At 43.4% G+C, this 17,445-nt stretch overlaps 1 protein-coding gene and 1 long non-coding RNA gene across 2 annotated transcripts in view; one reads left to right on the forward strand and one right to left on the reverse strand.

Moving 5' to 3' along the window:
* The window catches only part of LOC306938919, a 134,045-nt gene that overhangs the window by 49,256 nt on the left and 67,344 nt on the right, over positions 1-17,445 (forward strand). The gene's annotated exons all lie outside the window — the stretch shown is intronic.
* The window catches only part of LOC306938666 (NACHT, LRR and PYD domains-containing protein 3-like), a gene marked incomplete at its 5' end in the record, with an annotated part of 98,349 nt that overhangs the window by 47,312 nt on the left and 33,592 nt on the right, over positions 1-17,445 (reverse strand). The window contains 2 exons of the mRNA XM_079522933.1: positions 1,817-1,990; positions 5,081-6,885. Coding sequence (XP_079379059.1) covers positions 1,817-1,990; positions 5,081-6,885 — 1,979 coding nt within the window. The remainder of the gene's footprint in view (positions 1-1,816; positions 1,991-5,080; positions 6,886-17,445) is intronic.

Below are 17,445 nucleotides of genomic sequence, written 5' to 3' on the forward strand. Positions count from 1 at the left end.
TGGATATCCTTGCTGTCGTGAGGAACTCCACCGCCTCTCTCCTTCTCAAACTGTCTGCTAAAGCAACTAACTCCACCGCCTCTCTCCTTCTCAAACTGTCTGCTAAAGCAACTAACTCCACCGCCTCTCTCCTTCTCAAACTGTCTGCTAAAGCAACTAACTCCACCGCCTCTCTCCTTCTCAAACTGTCTGCTAAAGCAACTAACTCCACCGCCTCTCTCCTTCTCAAACTGTCTGCTAAAGCAACTAACTCCACCGCCTCTCTCCTTCTCAAACTGTCTGCTAAAGCAACTAACTTCACCATCTCTCCCTCTCTCTCTCATGCAGGTAATTGACAATATACATGTATAAAGTCACAATACCAAATTTGAGGCAGTATTCTTTGTTTTCAAAATATAAGGTTTTCTTATTTCCCTTAAAAAATATGTTTCATTTTCTGAAAAATGAACATTTTGGAGTTGGTTTCTTCCCGACAGCAACACTATGTCTTTGTACATCAACCGCAAATGTACAGAATGTTATTTAGATGTTAATTGTTTAGACAGATGTTCATTGTTGACCTGCTATCCTATAGTTTATTTGAGGCACTGCATTGTTCTCTCTGCATGCTTTGTGACGTCGTGTCAGAGTGAATACACTGTAAAGGGAAACACTGCACTGTCCAACATGGACACAGCCCCAAGTCTACTCACTTGCAGTTCTCCAGGACTGAATCATTCACCACGTTGAGGCTCAGGTCCAACTCTCTTAGGGAGGGATTAGAGCTTACAGCTGAGGCCAGAGCTTCACAGCATCTCTCTGACAAGCCGCAGTGAGCCAGTCTGAAACACCAGATGAAAACATATACATAAATTAATGAATTAATTAATAAATAACACATTTATAATATGCATTATTCCTGGATTTAGAACCTGCTTACAGCCATCTATTAAAGGACTTTCTTGTCCCCCACCTGGATGCTTTAGTAACTATAAAGTTTAGTTCCATTAAAACAAACCCTGACCCCCAAAATAATAATATTTGAACTGGGGACCCTGACAAGCACATGGAATTGTAACCATTACATGAATGTGAAAAATATTAACAAACTACAAGCTCACAACACCTCACAGTGAGCTTGCAGATCGGCTATATTCACGATGTTTGCTTCTTTCTTCCAGCATATTAGTATTATTATTATAATATTATTAAGAAGCTTGATAACTGTGGCGTAGCTACAATGGGTCGCAATACCAAAATAGACGATCTACAAGCTCCTCAACGCGTTGTGAGAAATTCCGTCATATGATGAATTAGCCGATACACTGGCCTTAAAGTGATATTACACTTTGAAACATGGTTGGGGTCATTTTAACGTCTACTTAGGCACATAGGCTTGTGTTATCATGATTTATTTTTCATCCTTTATTCACCCAGGGTAGTAGCTGAGCACAAGTGCTCATTTTCAGCAACGCCCTGCACACATAGAGACACACAGACAGACACACACATTAAAACCTGGGAGCTGACCAGTACAACCACAGTCTTATACTGTGGGCCAATAAGCAGCTCCACTGGAGCAGGTGGGGGTTCAGTGCCTTGCTCAAGGGCTCTTCAGCGGTGTTGGGTGAGTGATGACCAATCACTTCCTGACCCAGATTTTTCCTGCCCGTCTGTGGAATCGAACCGGCAACCTTTCGGCAACAAGGGCGCTCCTCTAAACCTTAGGCCACCGCTGCCCCAAGCTTATTAATATCAATATCAAGCTTATTAATACATTCTCAACACAGCATTCATATATCAAGTGATCAAAATAAATATGGTAAATGCATCTTACTTTAGAACTTCCAGTCTACAGTGTGGGCTCTTCAGTGAAGCACAGAGCTCCACTAGTCCTGAGTCCTGCAGGTCGTTTTCACTGAGGTCCAATTCTCTCAAATGGGAAGGATTAGAGCTGAGAGCTGAAGCCACAACTTCAACGTCTGTCTTTCTGAGGTCACAGCCAACAAGTCTGTAAATGCAGATTAAATAAGAGATTATAAAAACAAATTATACCTAGTTCACTGCCATGGAAGTTAACTGAAAACAAATCGATGTAGTTATCTAGATATGAAGAGTATTTAGAGGAGCAGAGTGTGGAATAGACCAGGGGTTCTCAACCTGGGGGTCACGACCCCTCAGGGGGTTGCAAATTTAATTTGGGGGGTCCCCAAATTATTAAAAAAACTTTTTTTCTTTTGCAACTAAATAGCTGGACAATGGAAATTTAGAGTTTACATACACAGTGCATGCATACACTTTCCTTAATGATTATATCTGGGTTTCAGTATTTATTTATGATGTATTTTCTCTATAATTAAGGTTATTGTAGCGGTCAATTTGTATTGTTGGTGGAGAGGGGGGCGGGGCGGGGCGGGGGTCACGACATGGCCAAAGCATTTCCGGGGCTCCCCAGACAAAAACGTTGAGAACCCCTGGAATAGACAACACCACTTGACAGCACAGAATAACAGAGGAAGAAAACAATATAGATATCAAAGCAGTAGAAGGTGTGAAATGAAGACTGAACGTTAGTTCGATTTCCCCCAATATTGTCAAAAAAATGTCATAACCTACAGTATGCTCTCAGATGTTTTATTTTTTAGTGGCCAAGAACATCGAAGTAACAGGTTGAAACCAAGGGGCCAGTGATGCTATTCAACGTTGAAGCTCTAGGTCCTAGTGGTAGGAGGAGGGACTACAGGCGGACCCGTGGATTCATGACCGGGAAACCCCGTGCAGCTGGGCTTTGACATTGAGCGCTCGGTTGCCCTACGTCACTCCGGACCTCGAAGTTGAGGTCCGGGGAGGGACTTCCGGCAGTCTTCCGGGTGCTTCAAAACGCCACTGAGCAACTTCCACTGACATGAATAGCTGGGGGGGCGGAGCTTCGCGCCAGTTCAGTCTCTATTATATATATACTCTATGGTTGAAACCAGTGTTTAAATCACTTATGAAGTTACTGTATACTGTGCCATGTTTTCACAATGTCAATCTTACGGAAGCAGTACCGTGCATGCAGACCAGTGTTGATTTAGTCGACTAAAACTAAGACGGAAAATGCTCGTCGACTACCTTTTTCCACTGACGAAAACTAAATGTAAACTAAATAAAAACTATAAGCTATGATGACTAAAACTAAGACTAAATATACTGACAATTCCGTCAACAAATAAAAACTAGACTAAAATGTTAGGAAGGGACTAATTAATTTCATTTTACAATTAGTTGCATGCTGAAAATAGCCGACGCGTTGTGAGCTTGTAGATCTGCTATTTTCAGCAAGTGTAAAATCAGTCATTACGACGACATCAAGGCCCGCCAAAATACATTTCGTTCATCAACTGTAAAACTTTAACTGTAAAATCTTAAGTTGTGGAGTAAAGTCCTTACTAGAGGCTTAGTAACTACTAGTTAGTTTGTAACTAGTGGCTTACTAAATTGTGTTGCACCACGACTGTTTAAGGCATAACATAACTAGTAGTGCCTAGACTGTTAAAATAATGTGTAGTCGCATAAAATGACGTCATAGCTCCCGGATCCAATGAAAACGAGCGGTTTCTACACTAGGAAGTAAACGTTATCTTGTCAATGTATGTATTTATCAGATGTAAAATATTTATCAGATATTTTTGTATTTATCAGATATTGTTTACTTCAAAGATTGTTTGATATATTTACAGGTATGATAGTACATGTATTGTATTTAAATATCTGTACAGTATATTGATTATTAAATGATCTATACATTTGTAAATTATTGACATCCATATGAATATATTTTACTGACTAAATGTTCTTTAAATGTATATCAATTAACAGTTCATTTGGAACAAACGGAATCTGGCAAATATGTCAACATCATCATAAATATCAAGCGGGTGTAGTCGGTCTCGCAAAACGCGTTGGCGAGGACGGGGTCTTTCGTTATATTGAATTAATGCGTCGATGAAATCAACCCGGTCAGCCATGATAACAAAGTTAGTAGACTGCTCCTAGGACTTAGTGCTGCCACATGGTTTGCGTAAATATTTAGTTGTTACTTAGAGATACGTTATAACTAATTTGTGTGGTGCAACATCTTAAATTTTAGTAATGCATAAGTCTTGACGTAAAGGCCATTTACGCAATTACTAGGCTACGTTTGAACTTAGTGCGAGGTGGTGCAACCTCCTACTGGTGACTAAAATGTGACTAAAACTAAATTATTCAAGAGACTATGACTAAAACTAAAATCTAAATTTGCTGCCAAAAACAACACTGATGCAGACAGGGTTGACATTGAAGCAGGACTGTGCATGCAGACAGGGTTGACATTGAAGCAGTACTGTGCATGCAGACAGGGTTGACATTGAAGCAGTACTGTGCATGCAGACAGGGTTGACATTGAAGCAGTACTAAGCATGCAGACAGGGTTGACATTGAAGCAGGACTGTGCATGCAGACAGGGTTGACATTGAAGCAGTACTGTGCATGCAGACAGGGTTGACATTGAAGCAGTACTGTGCATGCAGACGGGGTTGACATTGAAGCAGTACTGTGCATGCAGACAGACAGTGTTGACATTGAAGCAGTACTGTGCATGCAGACAGGGTTGACATTGAAGCAGTACTGTGCATGCAGACAGGGTTGACATTGAAGCAGTACTGTGCATGCAGACAGGGTTGACATTGAAGCAGTACTAAGCATGCAGACGGGGTTGACATTGGGAAAACATGGCACAGGCTGACTTCAGAAGCGATTTAAACGCTTGTTTCAACTTAAATGTTTTTGGCCGCTAAAAATAAAACATCTGAGAGCATATAGGCGAGGCTGCTCTCAGATGGATGATGTGCGGCAAAACGTAAATGCATAAAAATCTGGCGGACGGGAGGCAGAAATGTCAACTGGTTAATTTCCGGTTGTATACAGTATGTTGCCTAGAAACTTAGTAACATTCATATATTGATTGTATCTGTTGCCTAGCAACCTAGTATCATCCTTACGTTGGTGAAGAGGGCCATCTATCATAAACCACTGAAAGGACCATAGGACACAGCATGATTGGCAGTTAACTACTAACCGAGCCTTTCTGCAGTTCCTCACAGCTGGGACCAGTCTCCTTCGCCCCTCCTTTGATGTGTTGTATTTGACCAGGTCCAAGTCTTCCAGAACCTCCTCTGACATCTGCAGCATGACGGCCAGAGCTGAACACTGGGTCTCAGACAGTTTCTCTGTTCTCTTCTCTGACTTCAGGAACTGTTGGATCTCCTGATGTAATGAGTCATCGTTCATCTCCATCAGACAGTGGAAGATGTTGGTACATCTGTCAGGAGAGACATCATCACGAGTTAACATCCTCTTCAGGTTCTGGATGGCTTTCTGGATCTCCTCTGGACTGTTCTCTGTCTGACCCAGCAGACCTCCTAACAGACTCTGGTTGGACTCCAGTGAGAGGCCATGAAGGAACCGAACAAGTAGGTCCAGGTGGCCATTTTTACTCTTCACAGATTTTTCCATAGCAGCTTTCAGGAAGTCGGAGAGGGAGCTGACACTGTTGTATTTCTTATCTTCCAGGAATGTCTTCAGTACCTTCATGTTCTTCTGTGTGAAACAGTGGAACAGGTAGACTGCAGCCAGAAACTCCTGGATGCTCAGATGAACAAAGCTGTAGACGGTTTTCTGGAACAGCACACTCTCTCTTTTGAAGATCTGCGTGCACACTCCTGAGTACAGCGAGGCGTCTTTCACATCAAGACCACACTCTTCCAGGTCTTCTTGGTAGAACATGATGCTACTTTTCTTCAGGTGTTGAAATGCCAGCTTGCCCAGATTCAGAAGAACTTCCCTGTCAGTCTTTGTGAGCTGCTGTTGAGTCCCCTTTTCTTTTTCTTTCTTTTTCACATCATGAGTCTCATCATACTTCTGCTTCTTCCTGTTCGTCAGAACCAACAGGAATTGGCAGCACATCTCAGTCAGGGTCTTGGGCAGCTGTCCTATCGTGGTGTGTGTCCTCAACATGTCCAGCAGAACGGTAGCAATGATCCAACAGAAGAGTGGGATGTAACACATGATGTGGAGGCTCCTCGATGTCTTCAAGTGTGAGAGGACTCTGTCGGCCAGCTTCTCTTCACTGAATCTCTTCCTGAAGTACTTCTCCTTCTGGGGGTCTGTGAACCCTCGCACTTCTGTCACCATGTCAACACATGCAGGAGGGATCTGATTGGCTGCTGCTGGTCTGGTGGTTATCCAGAGGAGGGCTGAGGGGAGCAGATTCCTCTTGATGAGGTTTGTCAACAGATAATCCACCGATGATGTCACTGTGACATCAGAGATGATTTCATTTTTGTCGAAGTGCAATGGAAACCTGCTTTCATCGAGGCCATCAAAGATGAAGCAAACTTTCCAGGCAGCGAGCTGCTCTGCTGTGACCTTCTTTAATGTTGGGTGGAAATCATGGATCAGTTTGAGAAGGCTGTACTGCTTATCTCTGACCAAGTTCAGCTCCCGGAATGAAAAGAGAACCAGGAGATCTATATCTTGATTCTCCAAACCTCTTGCCCAGTCCAGAGCAAACTTGCGCACAGAGAATGTTTTTCCAATGCCAGCGATGCCTTCGGTCAGAACACTTGTGCTGGGTGTCTCTCTGCCAGGGAGGAGGATCTTAAAGATTTTACAGCAGTTGATTGGTTCGTCATGGAAGGTCTTCATGTTGGAAACTGTCTCAAGCTGTATCACCTCATGTTGGCGATTAACCCCTTCACTCTCTCCCGCTGAGATGTAGAGCTCTGAGTAGGTGCTGGTGACGGAGGTTCCAGACTCTTCCGTCATGTCGTCTTTCACTTCATCAAGACTAGTCATACTGTCCTTATAATCGTTCAAATCATCCTGCAGACTGACATCTGCAATGAGAAGAACATTTATGTTTTAAACATTGAGGTTAATTTATAACTTTACATGTATACAGCACACATTAATTATAAATTAAATACCTCCAGAAACTATGCAATTTGTTCAGAAAAACAGGCAAAAGTAACAACACAAGATCAGTTGTTTTTGTCCAGCTGTTGAGTTGATAGTTGTTTAGCTTCATTATATGCACTTGGATATAATTGATACAGACAATAAATATTTGAACATTTAATTGATACAGACAATAATTATTTGAACATTTAGTCTATGATTTCTTAGCGTTCAATTTATTAGCATGAATTTTCAATGAGTGCACATTCTTACTTTGTCCACCTGTGTTTTGACTGGGTGTCTTCAGTCCAGGTGTGGTTTGACTGGGTGACACACACACACACACACACACACACACACACACACACACACACACACACACACACACACACACACACACACACACACACACACACACACACATCAGCAACTCTACATCTGATCTCAAACCCTTAGATCTCCATATGTCAGAACCTGTTCTGACATTAGTTGATCCTTCCCCATCCATCCTTCCTCTTCGATGTCACCCTTTTGGCCGATAACTGTCGAATCCAGTCAAACTCTAGACGGGCCTGCCCCAAAGTTATTAGTGCAGCTGGCGAAAACTAGAGTTCTCAACAGGCCCGAAAATCAAGGCTCGGCCCTCATCAAACCCTGTACCTTCAAGGGAATGTCCCCGCTGCCACCCTTAGATCTCCATATATGGAGCTGACCTGTTCTGACTTTCCATATGTTGATCTGACCTCATCAAACCCTGTACCTGTAGACATGCTCATTATATGGCCAGTACAGAACTCATTCCATGTTGATCTGACCCCCCCATGCTAAAGCGCCAGCGCTCGACCAACAGTCTGCCATCACCCAGGCGCATGCATGCATGCGACCTCGCTTCTTGCACTTAGGCGTCTTACTGGTGTACCTGTACACAAGATGGAACAATAAAGTACAACCTTGAACCTTGAATTGTAGGCTATTGGATGATTGACATACTGTGTATCTGGAGGTCCAGGTTCATTACTGAAGTCAGGAGGTTCTCCTTTAGACCGGTCACTCTTCATAGACAGAAGGCTGGGTGTTGGAGACTCTGCTCTGTGGTACAGACTTCTGGAATCATAGAAACGAAGAAGAAGAATTTATTCAATATGTGGTGTTTTGGGTGGTCTGAAGTTTAGTTTTTAGTGACATTGAGATGTTGGAGAACCAAGAGGTGCAAGCATAGATCGATCTATCTATCAATCTATCTATTTGATCTGAAATCAAACTATAGAATACATGTTCAGAAACATCTACCATAAAACCATAATTGTCTCAGATATTCCGTTTCCCAGCCCAGATCCAGAGCAAACAGCCATGATTATCCTCTAGTAGTGTGAGCCGTTCAAAGATTTCATCTTAAGCCTCCCGATTTGTTCAAAGACATCCGAGGCGTCACGATAATATTCAAACATGGTTGATATTTATCTGGATCGCTACTGTCCGTTATACTTTGTATTGTTGTGTATATTGTATAGTGTTATAGTGTGTATATTGTATACTGTTATAGTGTGTATATTGTATAGTGTTATAGTGTATATATTGTATAGTGTTATAGTGTGTATAGTATTATCGTGTGTATATTGTATAGTGTGTATATTGTATAGTGTTAAAAATGGTAAATGGTGCATTTATATAGCGCCTTTATCCAAGGCACTTTACAGAGATTGTGCATTACATTCACCCATTCACACACACATAAATACACCGATGGCAGCGGAAACCATGCAAGGCACCAACTAGCACATCGGGAGCAATTAGGGGTTCAGTGTCTCGCTCAAGGACACTTCGACAGTAACTCTGCGGGAGCCCGGGTTCGAACTGGCAACCTTACGGTTACCATCCAGGCACTCTACCCCTGAGCCACCGCCGCCCCTGTTATAATGTGTATATTGTATAGTGTTATAGTGTGTATTACAATTTACAATTTACAATTTAGGCATTTAGCAGACGCTCTTAATTCAGAGCGACTGTATAGTGTATAGTGTTATAGTGTGTATATTGTATAGTGTTATAGGCCCTCATTTATCAATCGAGTGTAAAATCTGCCCCAAATTCGAGTGTAGGATTCGTAGTACACCCACGTCGGGTCGGCATTTACAAAGTGATCGCAGACAGCTGTTTCTTCCTTAATTTCGTTCCGACGTTAATAAATGTGACGGCTGAAATCTATCTGGCACGCCCTATGAAATCAAGCCTCGCCCTCGTTTTTGCGACATGAACAACTGCAATACGACCTGGAAACCATGGTTACAGGAAAAATAAAGTTCCCCTCGCTTGCATAAGTTGCCTTTCTGCCCCCTCTCATACACACAAACACACACACACACACACACACACACACACACACACACACACACACAGACGCACGCACGCACACGCAACTTGCAACTTGTTGTATCTTAAATAAATAAACCTGCATGAATTAAATAAAGCTGTAGCCTACCCTGTCTGTTTCTCCTCTCGCTTCGCTTCCCCCCTGTCCGCCTCACCCCCCCCCGCACGCATGCACGCACATATCGCAATTTGCAAGCAACTGTCACTGACTGTGTGTTGTTAGTTATATTCAATTATTAAAGTATTTTTAATTTAATATACAACAAGAAATATTAGTGAACGAAAACCTGAACCTGTGAACCATGAATTAAATAACAAATAGGCACACACACGCTGCTGTTTTGCATAGGTGCTCCTCCTGTCCTGTCTGTCTCTCTCTATCACTGTGGTCCGTCCGTGACACCGTGATCAACTGACCAGCACGTTCGACGATTTAAATTGCCTCGCAGTCGCTGCAGTGGTTGGGCTGTCAACTGTCAAATCAATTATATGAATATTGAAGCCAAAACCGTAGCCTCATGTGGCATGCACTGGACAGTGGTGGTGGTGGTGGTGGGCTGCAGGCTGGGTTAGCCTATACTATCTCCGATGCGTTCCCACTTGCGCTGGCACGACACATTTGGCATTCGAGCGACGCGTCGGGTTTATTAAACGAGGAGGAGATTGCACATACTGTAACTCCAGAAAGACATCGGCCTGCTGTAGATTAGGCTACAGTAGGCTACCCATGTTGGGACTCTCCGCAGCTGCAGCGCTGTACTATAATCTCCAACGTCCCGTCATGGAAATATTTCAGCACAGACAGCCCAAATCCTCGCATGTATGCGCTCATCATGCAAAACACTGTTTAAATGGCTTTCGCATCTAACTTGCAACATTGTTTTTAAATGCGCGATTTTAATTGCTTGCTTGTAAAGTTGGAAATCTCCTACTAATTTCATATGACACAAAGACACATCGTTGATGTATTCCTTTACTTTTTTTTCCTTTTTTACATTTAGCCCATATACATACAGTTTTATGTTTCGATGCCTGTGACAGCCTCTCAGCTGGTCAAACAATGCTGCTCCGCTGTTCTACGACAGAAAAACAGGTGAGGACAAAGCGTACGACAGCTCCCGACCAGACGTGGTTTTTGTCTTGGCTCAAGTTCAAAATCAAACGTTGGCGCAAATGATAAATGCCGAAAATTGCGGTAATTTCGGCGTACACCCATATTTTGGCGTACGCACGGTTGATAAATGAGGGCCATAGTGTGTATATTGTACAGGAGGATTGACATACTGTGTATCTGCAGGTCCAGGTTCATTACTGAAGTCAGGAGGGTCTCCTTTAGACCAGTCACTCTTCATAGACAGAAGGCTGGGTGTTGGAGACTCTGCTCTGTGGTACAGACTTCTGGAATCATAGAAACGAAGAAGAAGAATTTATTCAATATGTGTTGTTTTGGGAGGTCTGAAGTTTAGTTTTTAGTGACATTGAGATGTTGGAGAACCAAGAGGTGCAAGCATAGATCGATCTATCTATCAATCTATCTATTTGATCTGAAATCAAACTATAGAATACATGTTCAGAAACATCTACCATAAAACCATAATTGAGTACCACAGACGAAAAACAGTCTAAGTCCAAATTTCAGACTGACCCCTCCATGAAAAGGCCTCGTTGTCCTGAACCCTTATCTACCATTTATATATTATGGATCAATAGTGTGGACTTAGACTGTTATTCGTCTGTGGTACTCAATTGTCTCAGATCCGTTTCCCAGCCCAGATCCAGAGCAAACAGCCATGATTATCCTCTAGTAGTGTGAGCCGTTCAAAGATTTAGGCCCTCATTTATCAATCGAGTGTAAAATCTGCCCCAAATTCGAGTGTAGGATTCGTAGTACACCCACGTCGGGTCGGCATTTACAAAGTGATCGCAGACAGCTGTTTCTTCCTAATTTCATTCCTAGCAGTGATAAATGTGACGGCTGAAATCAATCTGGCACGCCCTATGAAATCAAGCCTCGCCCTCGTTTTTGCGACATGAACAACTGCCATACGACCTGGAAACCATGGTTACAGGAAGAAAAAAAAGGTTCCCTCGCTGCCCCCTCTCTCATACACAGACGCACGCTCACGCAACTAAGGCAACTTGCAACTTGTTGTATCTTAAATAAATAAACCTGCATGAATTAAATAAAGCTGTATAAAGGCCTACCCTGTCTGTTTCTCCTCTCGCTTCGCTTCCCTTGCTGCCTGCCTCACCCCCCCCGCACGCACGCACGCACATATCGCAATTTGCAAGCAACTGTCACTGTGTGTTGTTAGTTGTATATTAAATTATTAAAGTCTTTTTAATTTAATATACAACAAGATATATTAGTGAACGAAAACCTGAACCTGTGAACCATGAATTAAATAACAAATAGGCACACACACGCTGCTGTTTTGCATAGGTGCTCCTCCTGTCCTGTCTGTCTGTCTCTCTCTATCACTGTGGTCCGTCCGTGACCGTGACCAACTGACCATGCACCACACGTTCGACAGTATTTAGATTGCCTCGCAGTCGCTGCAGTGGCTGGGCACTGGTGGTGGTGGGCTGGCTGGGTAGCCTACCTATCTCCGATGCTGTTCCCACTTGCCCTGGCACGGTACATTTGGCATTCGAGCGACGCGTCAGGTTTATTAAACGAGGAGGAGATTGCACATACAGTAACTCCAGAAAGACATTGGCCTGCTGTAGATTAGGCTACAGTATAGGCTACCCACGTTGGGACTCTCCGCAGCTGCACTAGCCTATAGTAGCCTACTCTCCAACGTCCCGTCATGGAAATATTTCAGCACAGACAGCCCAAATCCTCGCATGTATGCGCTCATGCAAAACACTGTTTAAATGGCTTGCAACATTGGCAAAACATTGTTTTTAATTGCGCGATTTTAATTACTTGTAAAGTTGGAAATCTCCTACTAATTTCATATGACACAAAGACACATCTTATATGTATTTAGCCCATATATACCTATACAGTTTTATATAAACATTTTAGGAGTGAATACATATGTTTAGATGCCTGTGACAGCCTCTCAGCTGGTCAAACAATGCTGCTCCGCTGTTCTACGACAGAAAAACAGGTGAGGACAAAGCGTACGACAGCTCCCGACCAGACGTGGTTTTTGTCTTGGCTCAAGTTCAAATTCAAACGTTGGCGCAAATCGTAAATGCCGAGAATTGCGGTAATTTCGGCGTACACCCATATTTTGGTGTACGCACGGTTGATAAATGAGGGCCTTAATCTTAAGCCTCCCGATTTGTTCAAAGACATCCGAGGTGTCACGATAATATTCAAACATGGTTGATATTTATCTGGATCGCTACTGTCCGTTATACTTTGTATTGTTGTGTATATTGTATAGTGTTATAGTGTGTATATTGTATAGTGTTATAGGCCCTCATTTATCAATCGAGTGTAAAATCTGCCCCAGATTCGAGTGTAGGATTCGTAGTACACCCACGTCGGGTCGGCATTTACAAAGTGATCGCAGACAGCTGTTTCTTCCTAATTTCATTCCTAGCAGTGATAAATGTGACGGCTGAAATCTATCTGGCACGCCCTATGAAATCAAGCCTCGCCCTCGTTTTTGCGACATGAACAACTGCAGTACGACCTTGGAAACCATAGTTACATGACGAAAAAAGTCACCCCCTCTCATACACACACAGACGCACGCACGCACACGCAACTTGCAAGTCCAACTGGTTTGTTGTAGCCTATCTTAAATAAATAAAGAACGAACACCTGTATGAATTAAATAAAGCTGTAGCTGTAGTACCCTGTCTGTTTCTCCCCTCGCCTCGCTTGCCTTGCTGCCCACACACACGCACACACACACACATACGGGCCGTGGCCCAGTCAGTTTAGAGCTGGCCCAACTTTGAGCCTTAATTGTGCATGCAAATTTCTGGTTATTAAACCACAGCATGCAAGCCGCCTTTGTTTTAAAATGGTTCCCCAAACCGTTCACAGTTCACACTTCACTATCGGCCGGGGATGCCCCCCCCCCATGCTAATTTGCCCAGTCAATCATTTGATCCGTGCTACGCGCCTGCCGTGTGTTGTTAGTTGTTGTAGCCTATATTAAATTATTAAAGTATTTATTCATTTAATATAGCCTACAACAATATATTAGTGAACAAAAATCTGAACCTGCATGTGAACAATGAATTAAATAACAAATAGGCGCACACACACGCTGCTGTTTTCCTCCTCTCCTGTCCTGTCTGTCTCTATCACTGTGGTCCGTTCATGACACCACGACCATGCACGTTTATGACAATCTATTTAGATTACCTCGCTAGTCGCAGTAGTCGGTGCAGTGGCTGGGCTGTCAACTGACAATTATATAAATGTGCAGCCTAAACCAGCCTCATGTGGCACACTGGCACTGGTGGGCTGGCAGCCTGAGCCTATACTGTACCTAACTCCGATGCGGTCAGCGGTCCCCAATTTTGCGCTGGCACGGCACATTTGGCATTCGAGCGACACGTCGGGTTTATCCTTAAAACGACGAGATGTAACTCGATAAAGACATGGCTGTAGATTGCACTATAGCCTACCCGTTGGTTGGTAGACTTGACTATAGCAGCATGCACTCTCGATCTCTCGATCCAACTATTCCAGGAGGGGGGGGGGGGGGGGGGGGGGGGCACCGGCATGTTTAAATGGCTTACGCATCTAACTTGCAACATTGTTTTTAAATGCGCGATTTTAATTGCTTGCTTGTAAAGTTGGAAATCTCCTACTAATTTCATATGACACAAAGACACATCTTATATGTATTTAGCCCATATATACCTATACAGTTTTATATAAACATTTTAGGAGTGAATACATATGTTTAGATGCCTGTGACAGCCTCTCAGCTGGTCAAACAATGCTGCTCCGCTGTTCTACGACAGAAAAACAGGTGAGGACAAAGCGTACGACAGCTCCCGACCAGACGTGGTTTTTGTCTTGGCTCAAGTTCAAATTCAAACGTTGGCACAAATCGTAAATGCCGAGAATTGCGGTAATTTCGGCGTACACCCATATTTTGGTGTACGCACGGTTGATAAATGAGGGCCTTAATCTTAAGCCTCCCGATTTGTTCAAAGACATCCGAGGTGTCACGATAATATTCAAACATGGTTGATATTTATCTGGATCGCTACTGTCCGTTATACTTTGTATTGTTGTGTATATTGTATAGTGTTATAGTGTGTATATTGTATAGTGTTATAGGCCCTCATTTATCAATCGAGTGTAAAATCTGCCCCAGATTCGAGTGTAGGATTCGTAGTACACCCACGTCGGGTCGGCATTTACAAAGTGATCGCAGACAGCTGTTTCTTCCTAATTTCATTCCTAGCAGTGATAAATGTGACGGCTGAAATCTATCTGGCACGCCCTATGAAATCAAGCCTCGCCCTCGTTTTTGCGACATGAACAACTGCAGTACGACCTTGGAAACCATAGTTACATGACGAAAAAAGTCACCCCCTCTCATACACACACAGACGCACGCACGCACACGCAACTTGCAAGTCCAACTGGTTTGTTGTAGCCTATCTTAAATAAATAAAGAACGAACACCTGTATGAATTAAATAAAGCTGTAGCTGTAGTACCCTGTCTGTTTCTCCCCTCGCCTCGCTTGCCTTGCTGCCCACACACACGCACACACACACACATACGGGCCGTGGCCCAGTCAGTTTAGAGCTGGCCCAACTTTGAGCCTTAATTGTGCATGCAAATTTCTGGTTATTAAACCACAGCATGCAAGCCGCCTTTGTTTTAAAATGGTTCCCCAAACCGTTCACAGTTCACACTTCACTATCGGCCGGGGATGCCCCCCCCCCATGCTAATTTGCCCAGTCAATCATTTGATCCGTGCTACGCGCCTGCCGTGTGTTGTTAGTTGTTGTAGCCTATATTAAATTATTAAAGTATTTATTCATTTAATATAGCCTACAACAATATATTAGTGAACAAAAATCTGAACCTGCATGTGAACAATGAATTAAATAACAAATAGGCGCACACACACGCTGCTGTTTTCCTCCTCTCCTGTCCTGTCTGTCTCTATCACTGTGGTCCGTTCATGACACCACGACCATGCACGTTTATGACAATCTATTTAGATTACCTCGCTAGTCGCAGTAGTCGGTGCAGTGGCTGGGCTGTCAACTGACAATTATATAAATGTGCAGCCTAAACCAGCCTCATGTGGCACACTGGCACTGGTGGGCTGGCAGCCTGAGCCTATACTGTACCTAACTCCGATGCGGTCAGCGGTCCCCAATTTTGCGCTGGCACGGCACATTTGGCATTCGAGCGACACGTCGGGTTTATCCTTAAAACGACGAGATGTAACTCGATAAAGACATGGCTGTAGATTGCACTATAGCCTACCCGTTGGTTGGTAGACTTGACTATAGCAGCATGCACTCTCGATCTCTCGATCCAACTATTCCAGGAGGGGGGGGGGGGGGGGGGGGGGGCACCGGCATGTTTAAATGGCTTACGCATCTAACTTGCAACATTGTTTTTAAATGCGCGATTTTAATTGCTTGCTTGTAAAGTTGGAAATCTCCTACTAATTTCATATGACACAAAGACACATCGTTGATGTATTCCTTTACTTTTTTTTCCTTTTTTACATTTAGCCCATATACATACCTATACAGTTTTATATAAACATTTTAGGAGTGAATACATATGTTTCGATGCCTGTGACAGCCTCTCAGCTGGTCAAACAATGCTGCTCCGCTGTTCTACGACAGAAAAACAGGTGAGGACAAAGCGTACGACAGCTCCCGACCAGACGTGAGTTTTGTCTTGGCACAAGATCATTTTCAATCTTTGGCGCAAATCGTAAATGCCGAAAATTGCGGTAATTTCGGCGTACACCCATATTTTGGCGTACGCACGGTTGATAAATGAGGGCCATAGTGTGTATATTGTATACTGTTATAGTGTGTATATTGTATAGTGTTATAGTGTGTATAGTATTATCGTGTGTATATTGTATAGTGTTGTAGGCCCTCATTTATCAATCGAGTGTAAAATCTGCCCCAAATTCGAGTGTAGGATTCGTAGTACACCCACGTCGGGTCGGCATTTACAAAGTGATCGCAGACAGCTGTTTCTTCCTAATTTAATTCCTAGCAGTGATAAATGTGACGGCTGAAATCAATCTGGCACGCCCTATGAAATCAAGCCTCGCCCTCGTTTTTGCGACATGAACAACTGCAATACGACCTGGAAACCAAGGTTACAGGAAAAAAAAAGTTGCCTTGCTGCCCCCTCCCATACACACACACAAGACGCACGCACGCACACGCAACTTATTGTATCTTAAATAAATAAACCTGCATGAATTAAATAAAGCTGTAGGACTACCCTGTCTGTTTCTCCTCTCGCTTCGCTTCCCTTTCTGCCCGCCTCACCCCCCGCACGCACGCACGCACATATCGCAATTTGCAAGCAACTGTCACTGTGTTGTTAGTTGTATATTAAATTATTAAAGTCTTTATTCATTTAATATACAACAAGATATATTAGTGAACGAAAACCTGAACCTGTGAACCATGAATTATATAACAAATAGGCGCGCACACACGCTGCTGTTTTGCAAGGTGCATCTCCTGTCCTGTCTGTCTCTCTCTATCACTGTGGTCCGTCCGTGACACCGTGACCAATTGACCATGCACGTCCGACAGTCTATTTAAATTGCCTCGCTGTCAACTGTCAATTTTATGAATATTGCAGACAAAACCGTAGCCTCATGTGGCACTGGACAGTGATGGTGGTGGGCTGCAGGCTGGCTTAGCCTATACTATCTCCGATGCATTCCCACTTGCGCTGGCACGGCACATTTGGCATTCGAGCGACGCGTCGGGTTTATTAAACGAGGAGGAGATTGCACATATCCAGAAAGACATCGGCCTGCTGTAGATTAGGCTTCAGTAGGCTACACATGTTGGGACTCTCCGCGCTGCAGCACTGCACAGTGCACTATACTCTCCAACGTCCCGTCATGGAAATATTTCAGCACAGACAGCCCAAATCCTTGCATGTATGTGCTCATCA

This window comes from Electrona antarctica (genome assembly GCF_951216825.1).
Source record: "Electrona antarctica genome assembly, chromosome: 15".
In the NCBI taxonomy this organism is placed as follows: Eukaryota; Metazoa; Chordata; class Actinopteri; order Myctophiformes; family Myctophidae; genus Electrona; species Electrona antarctica.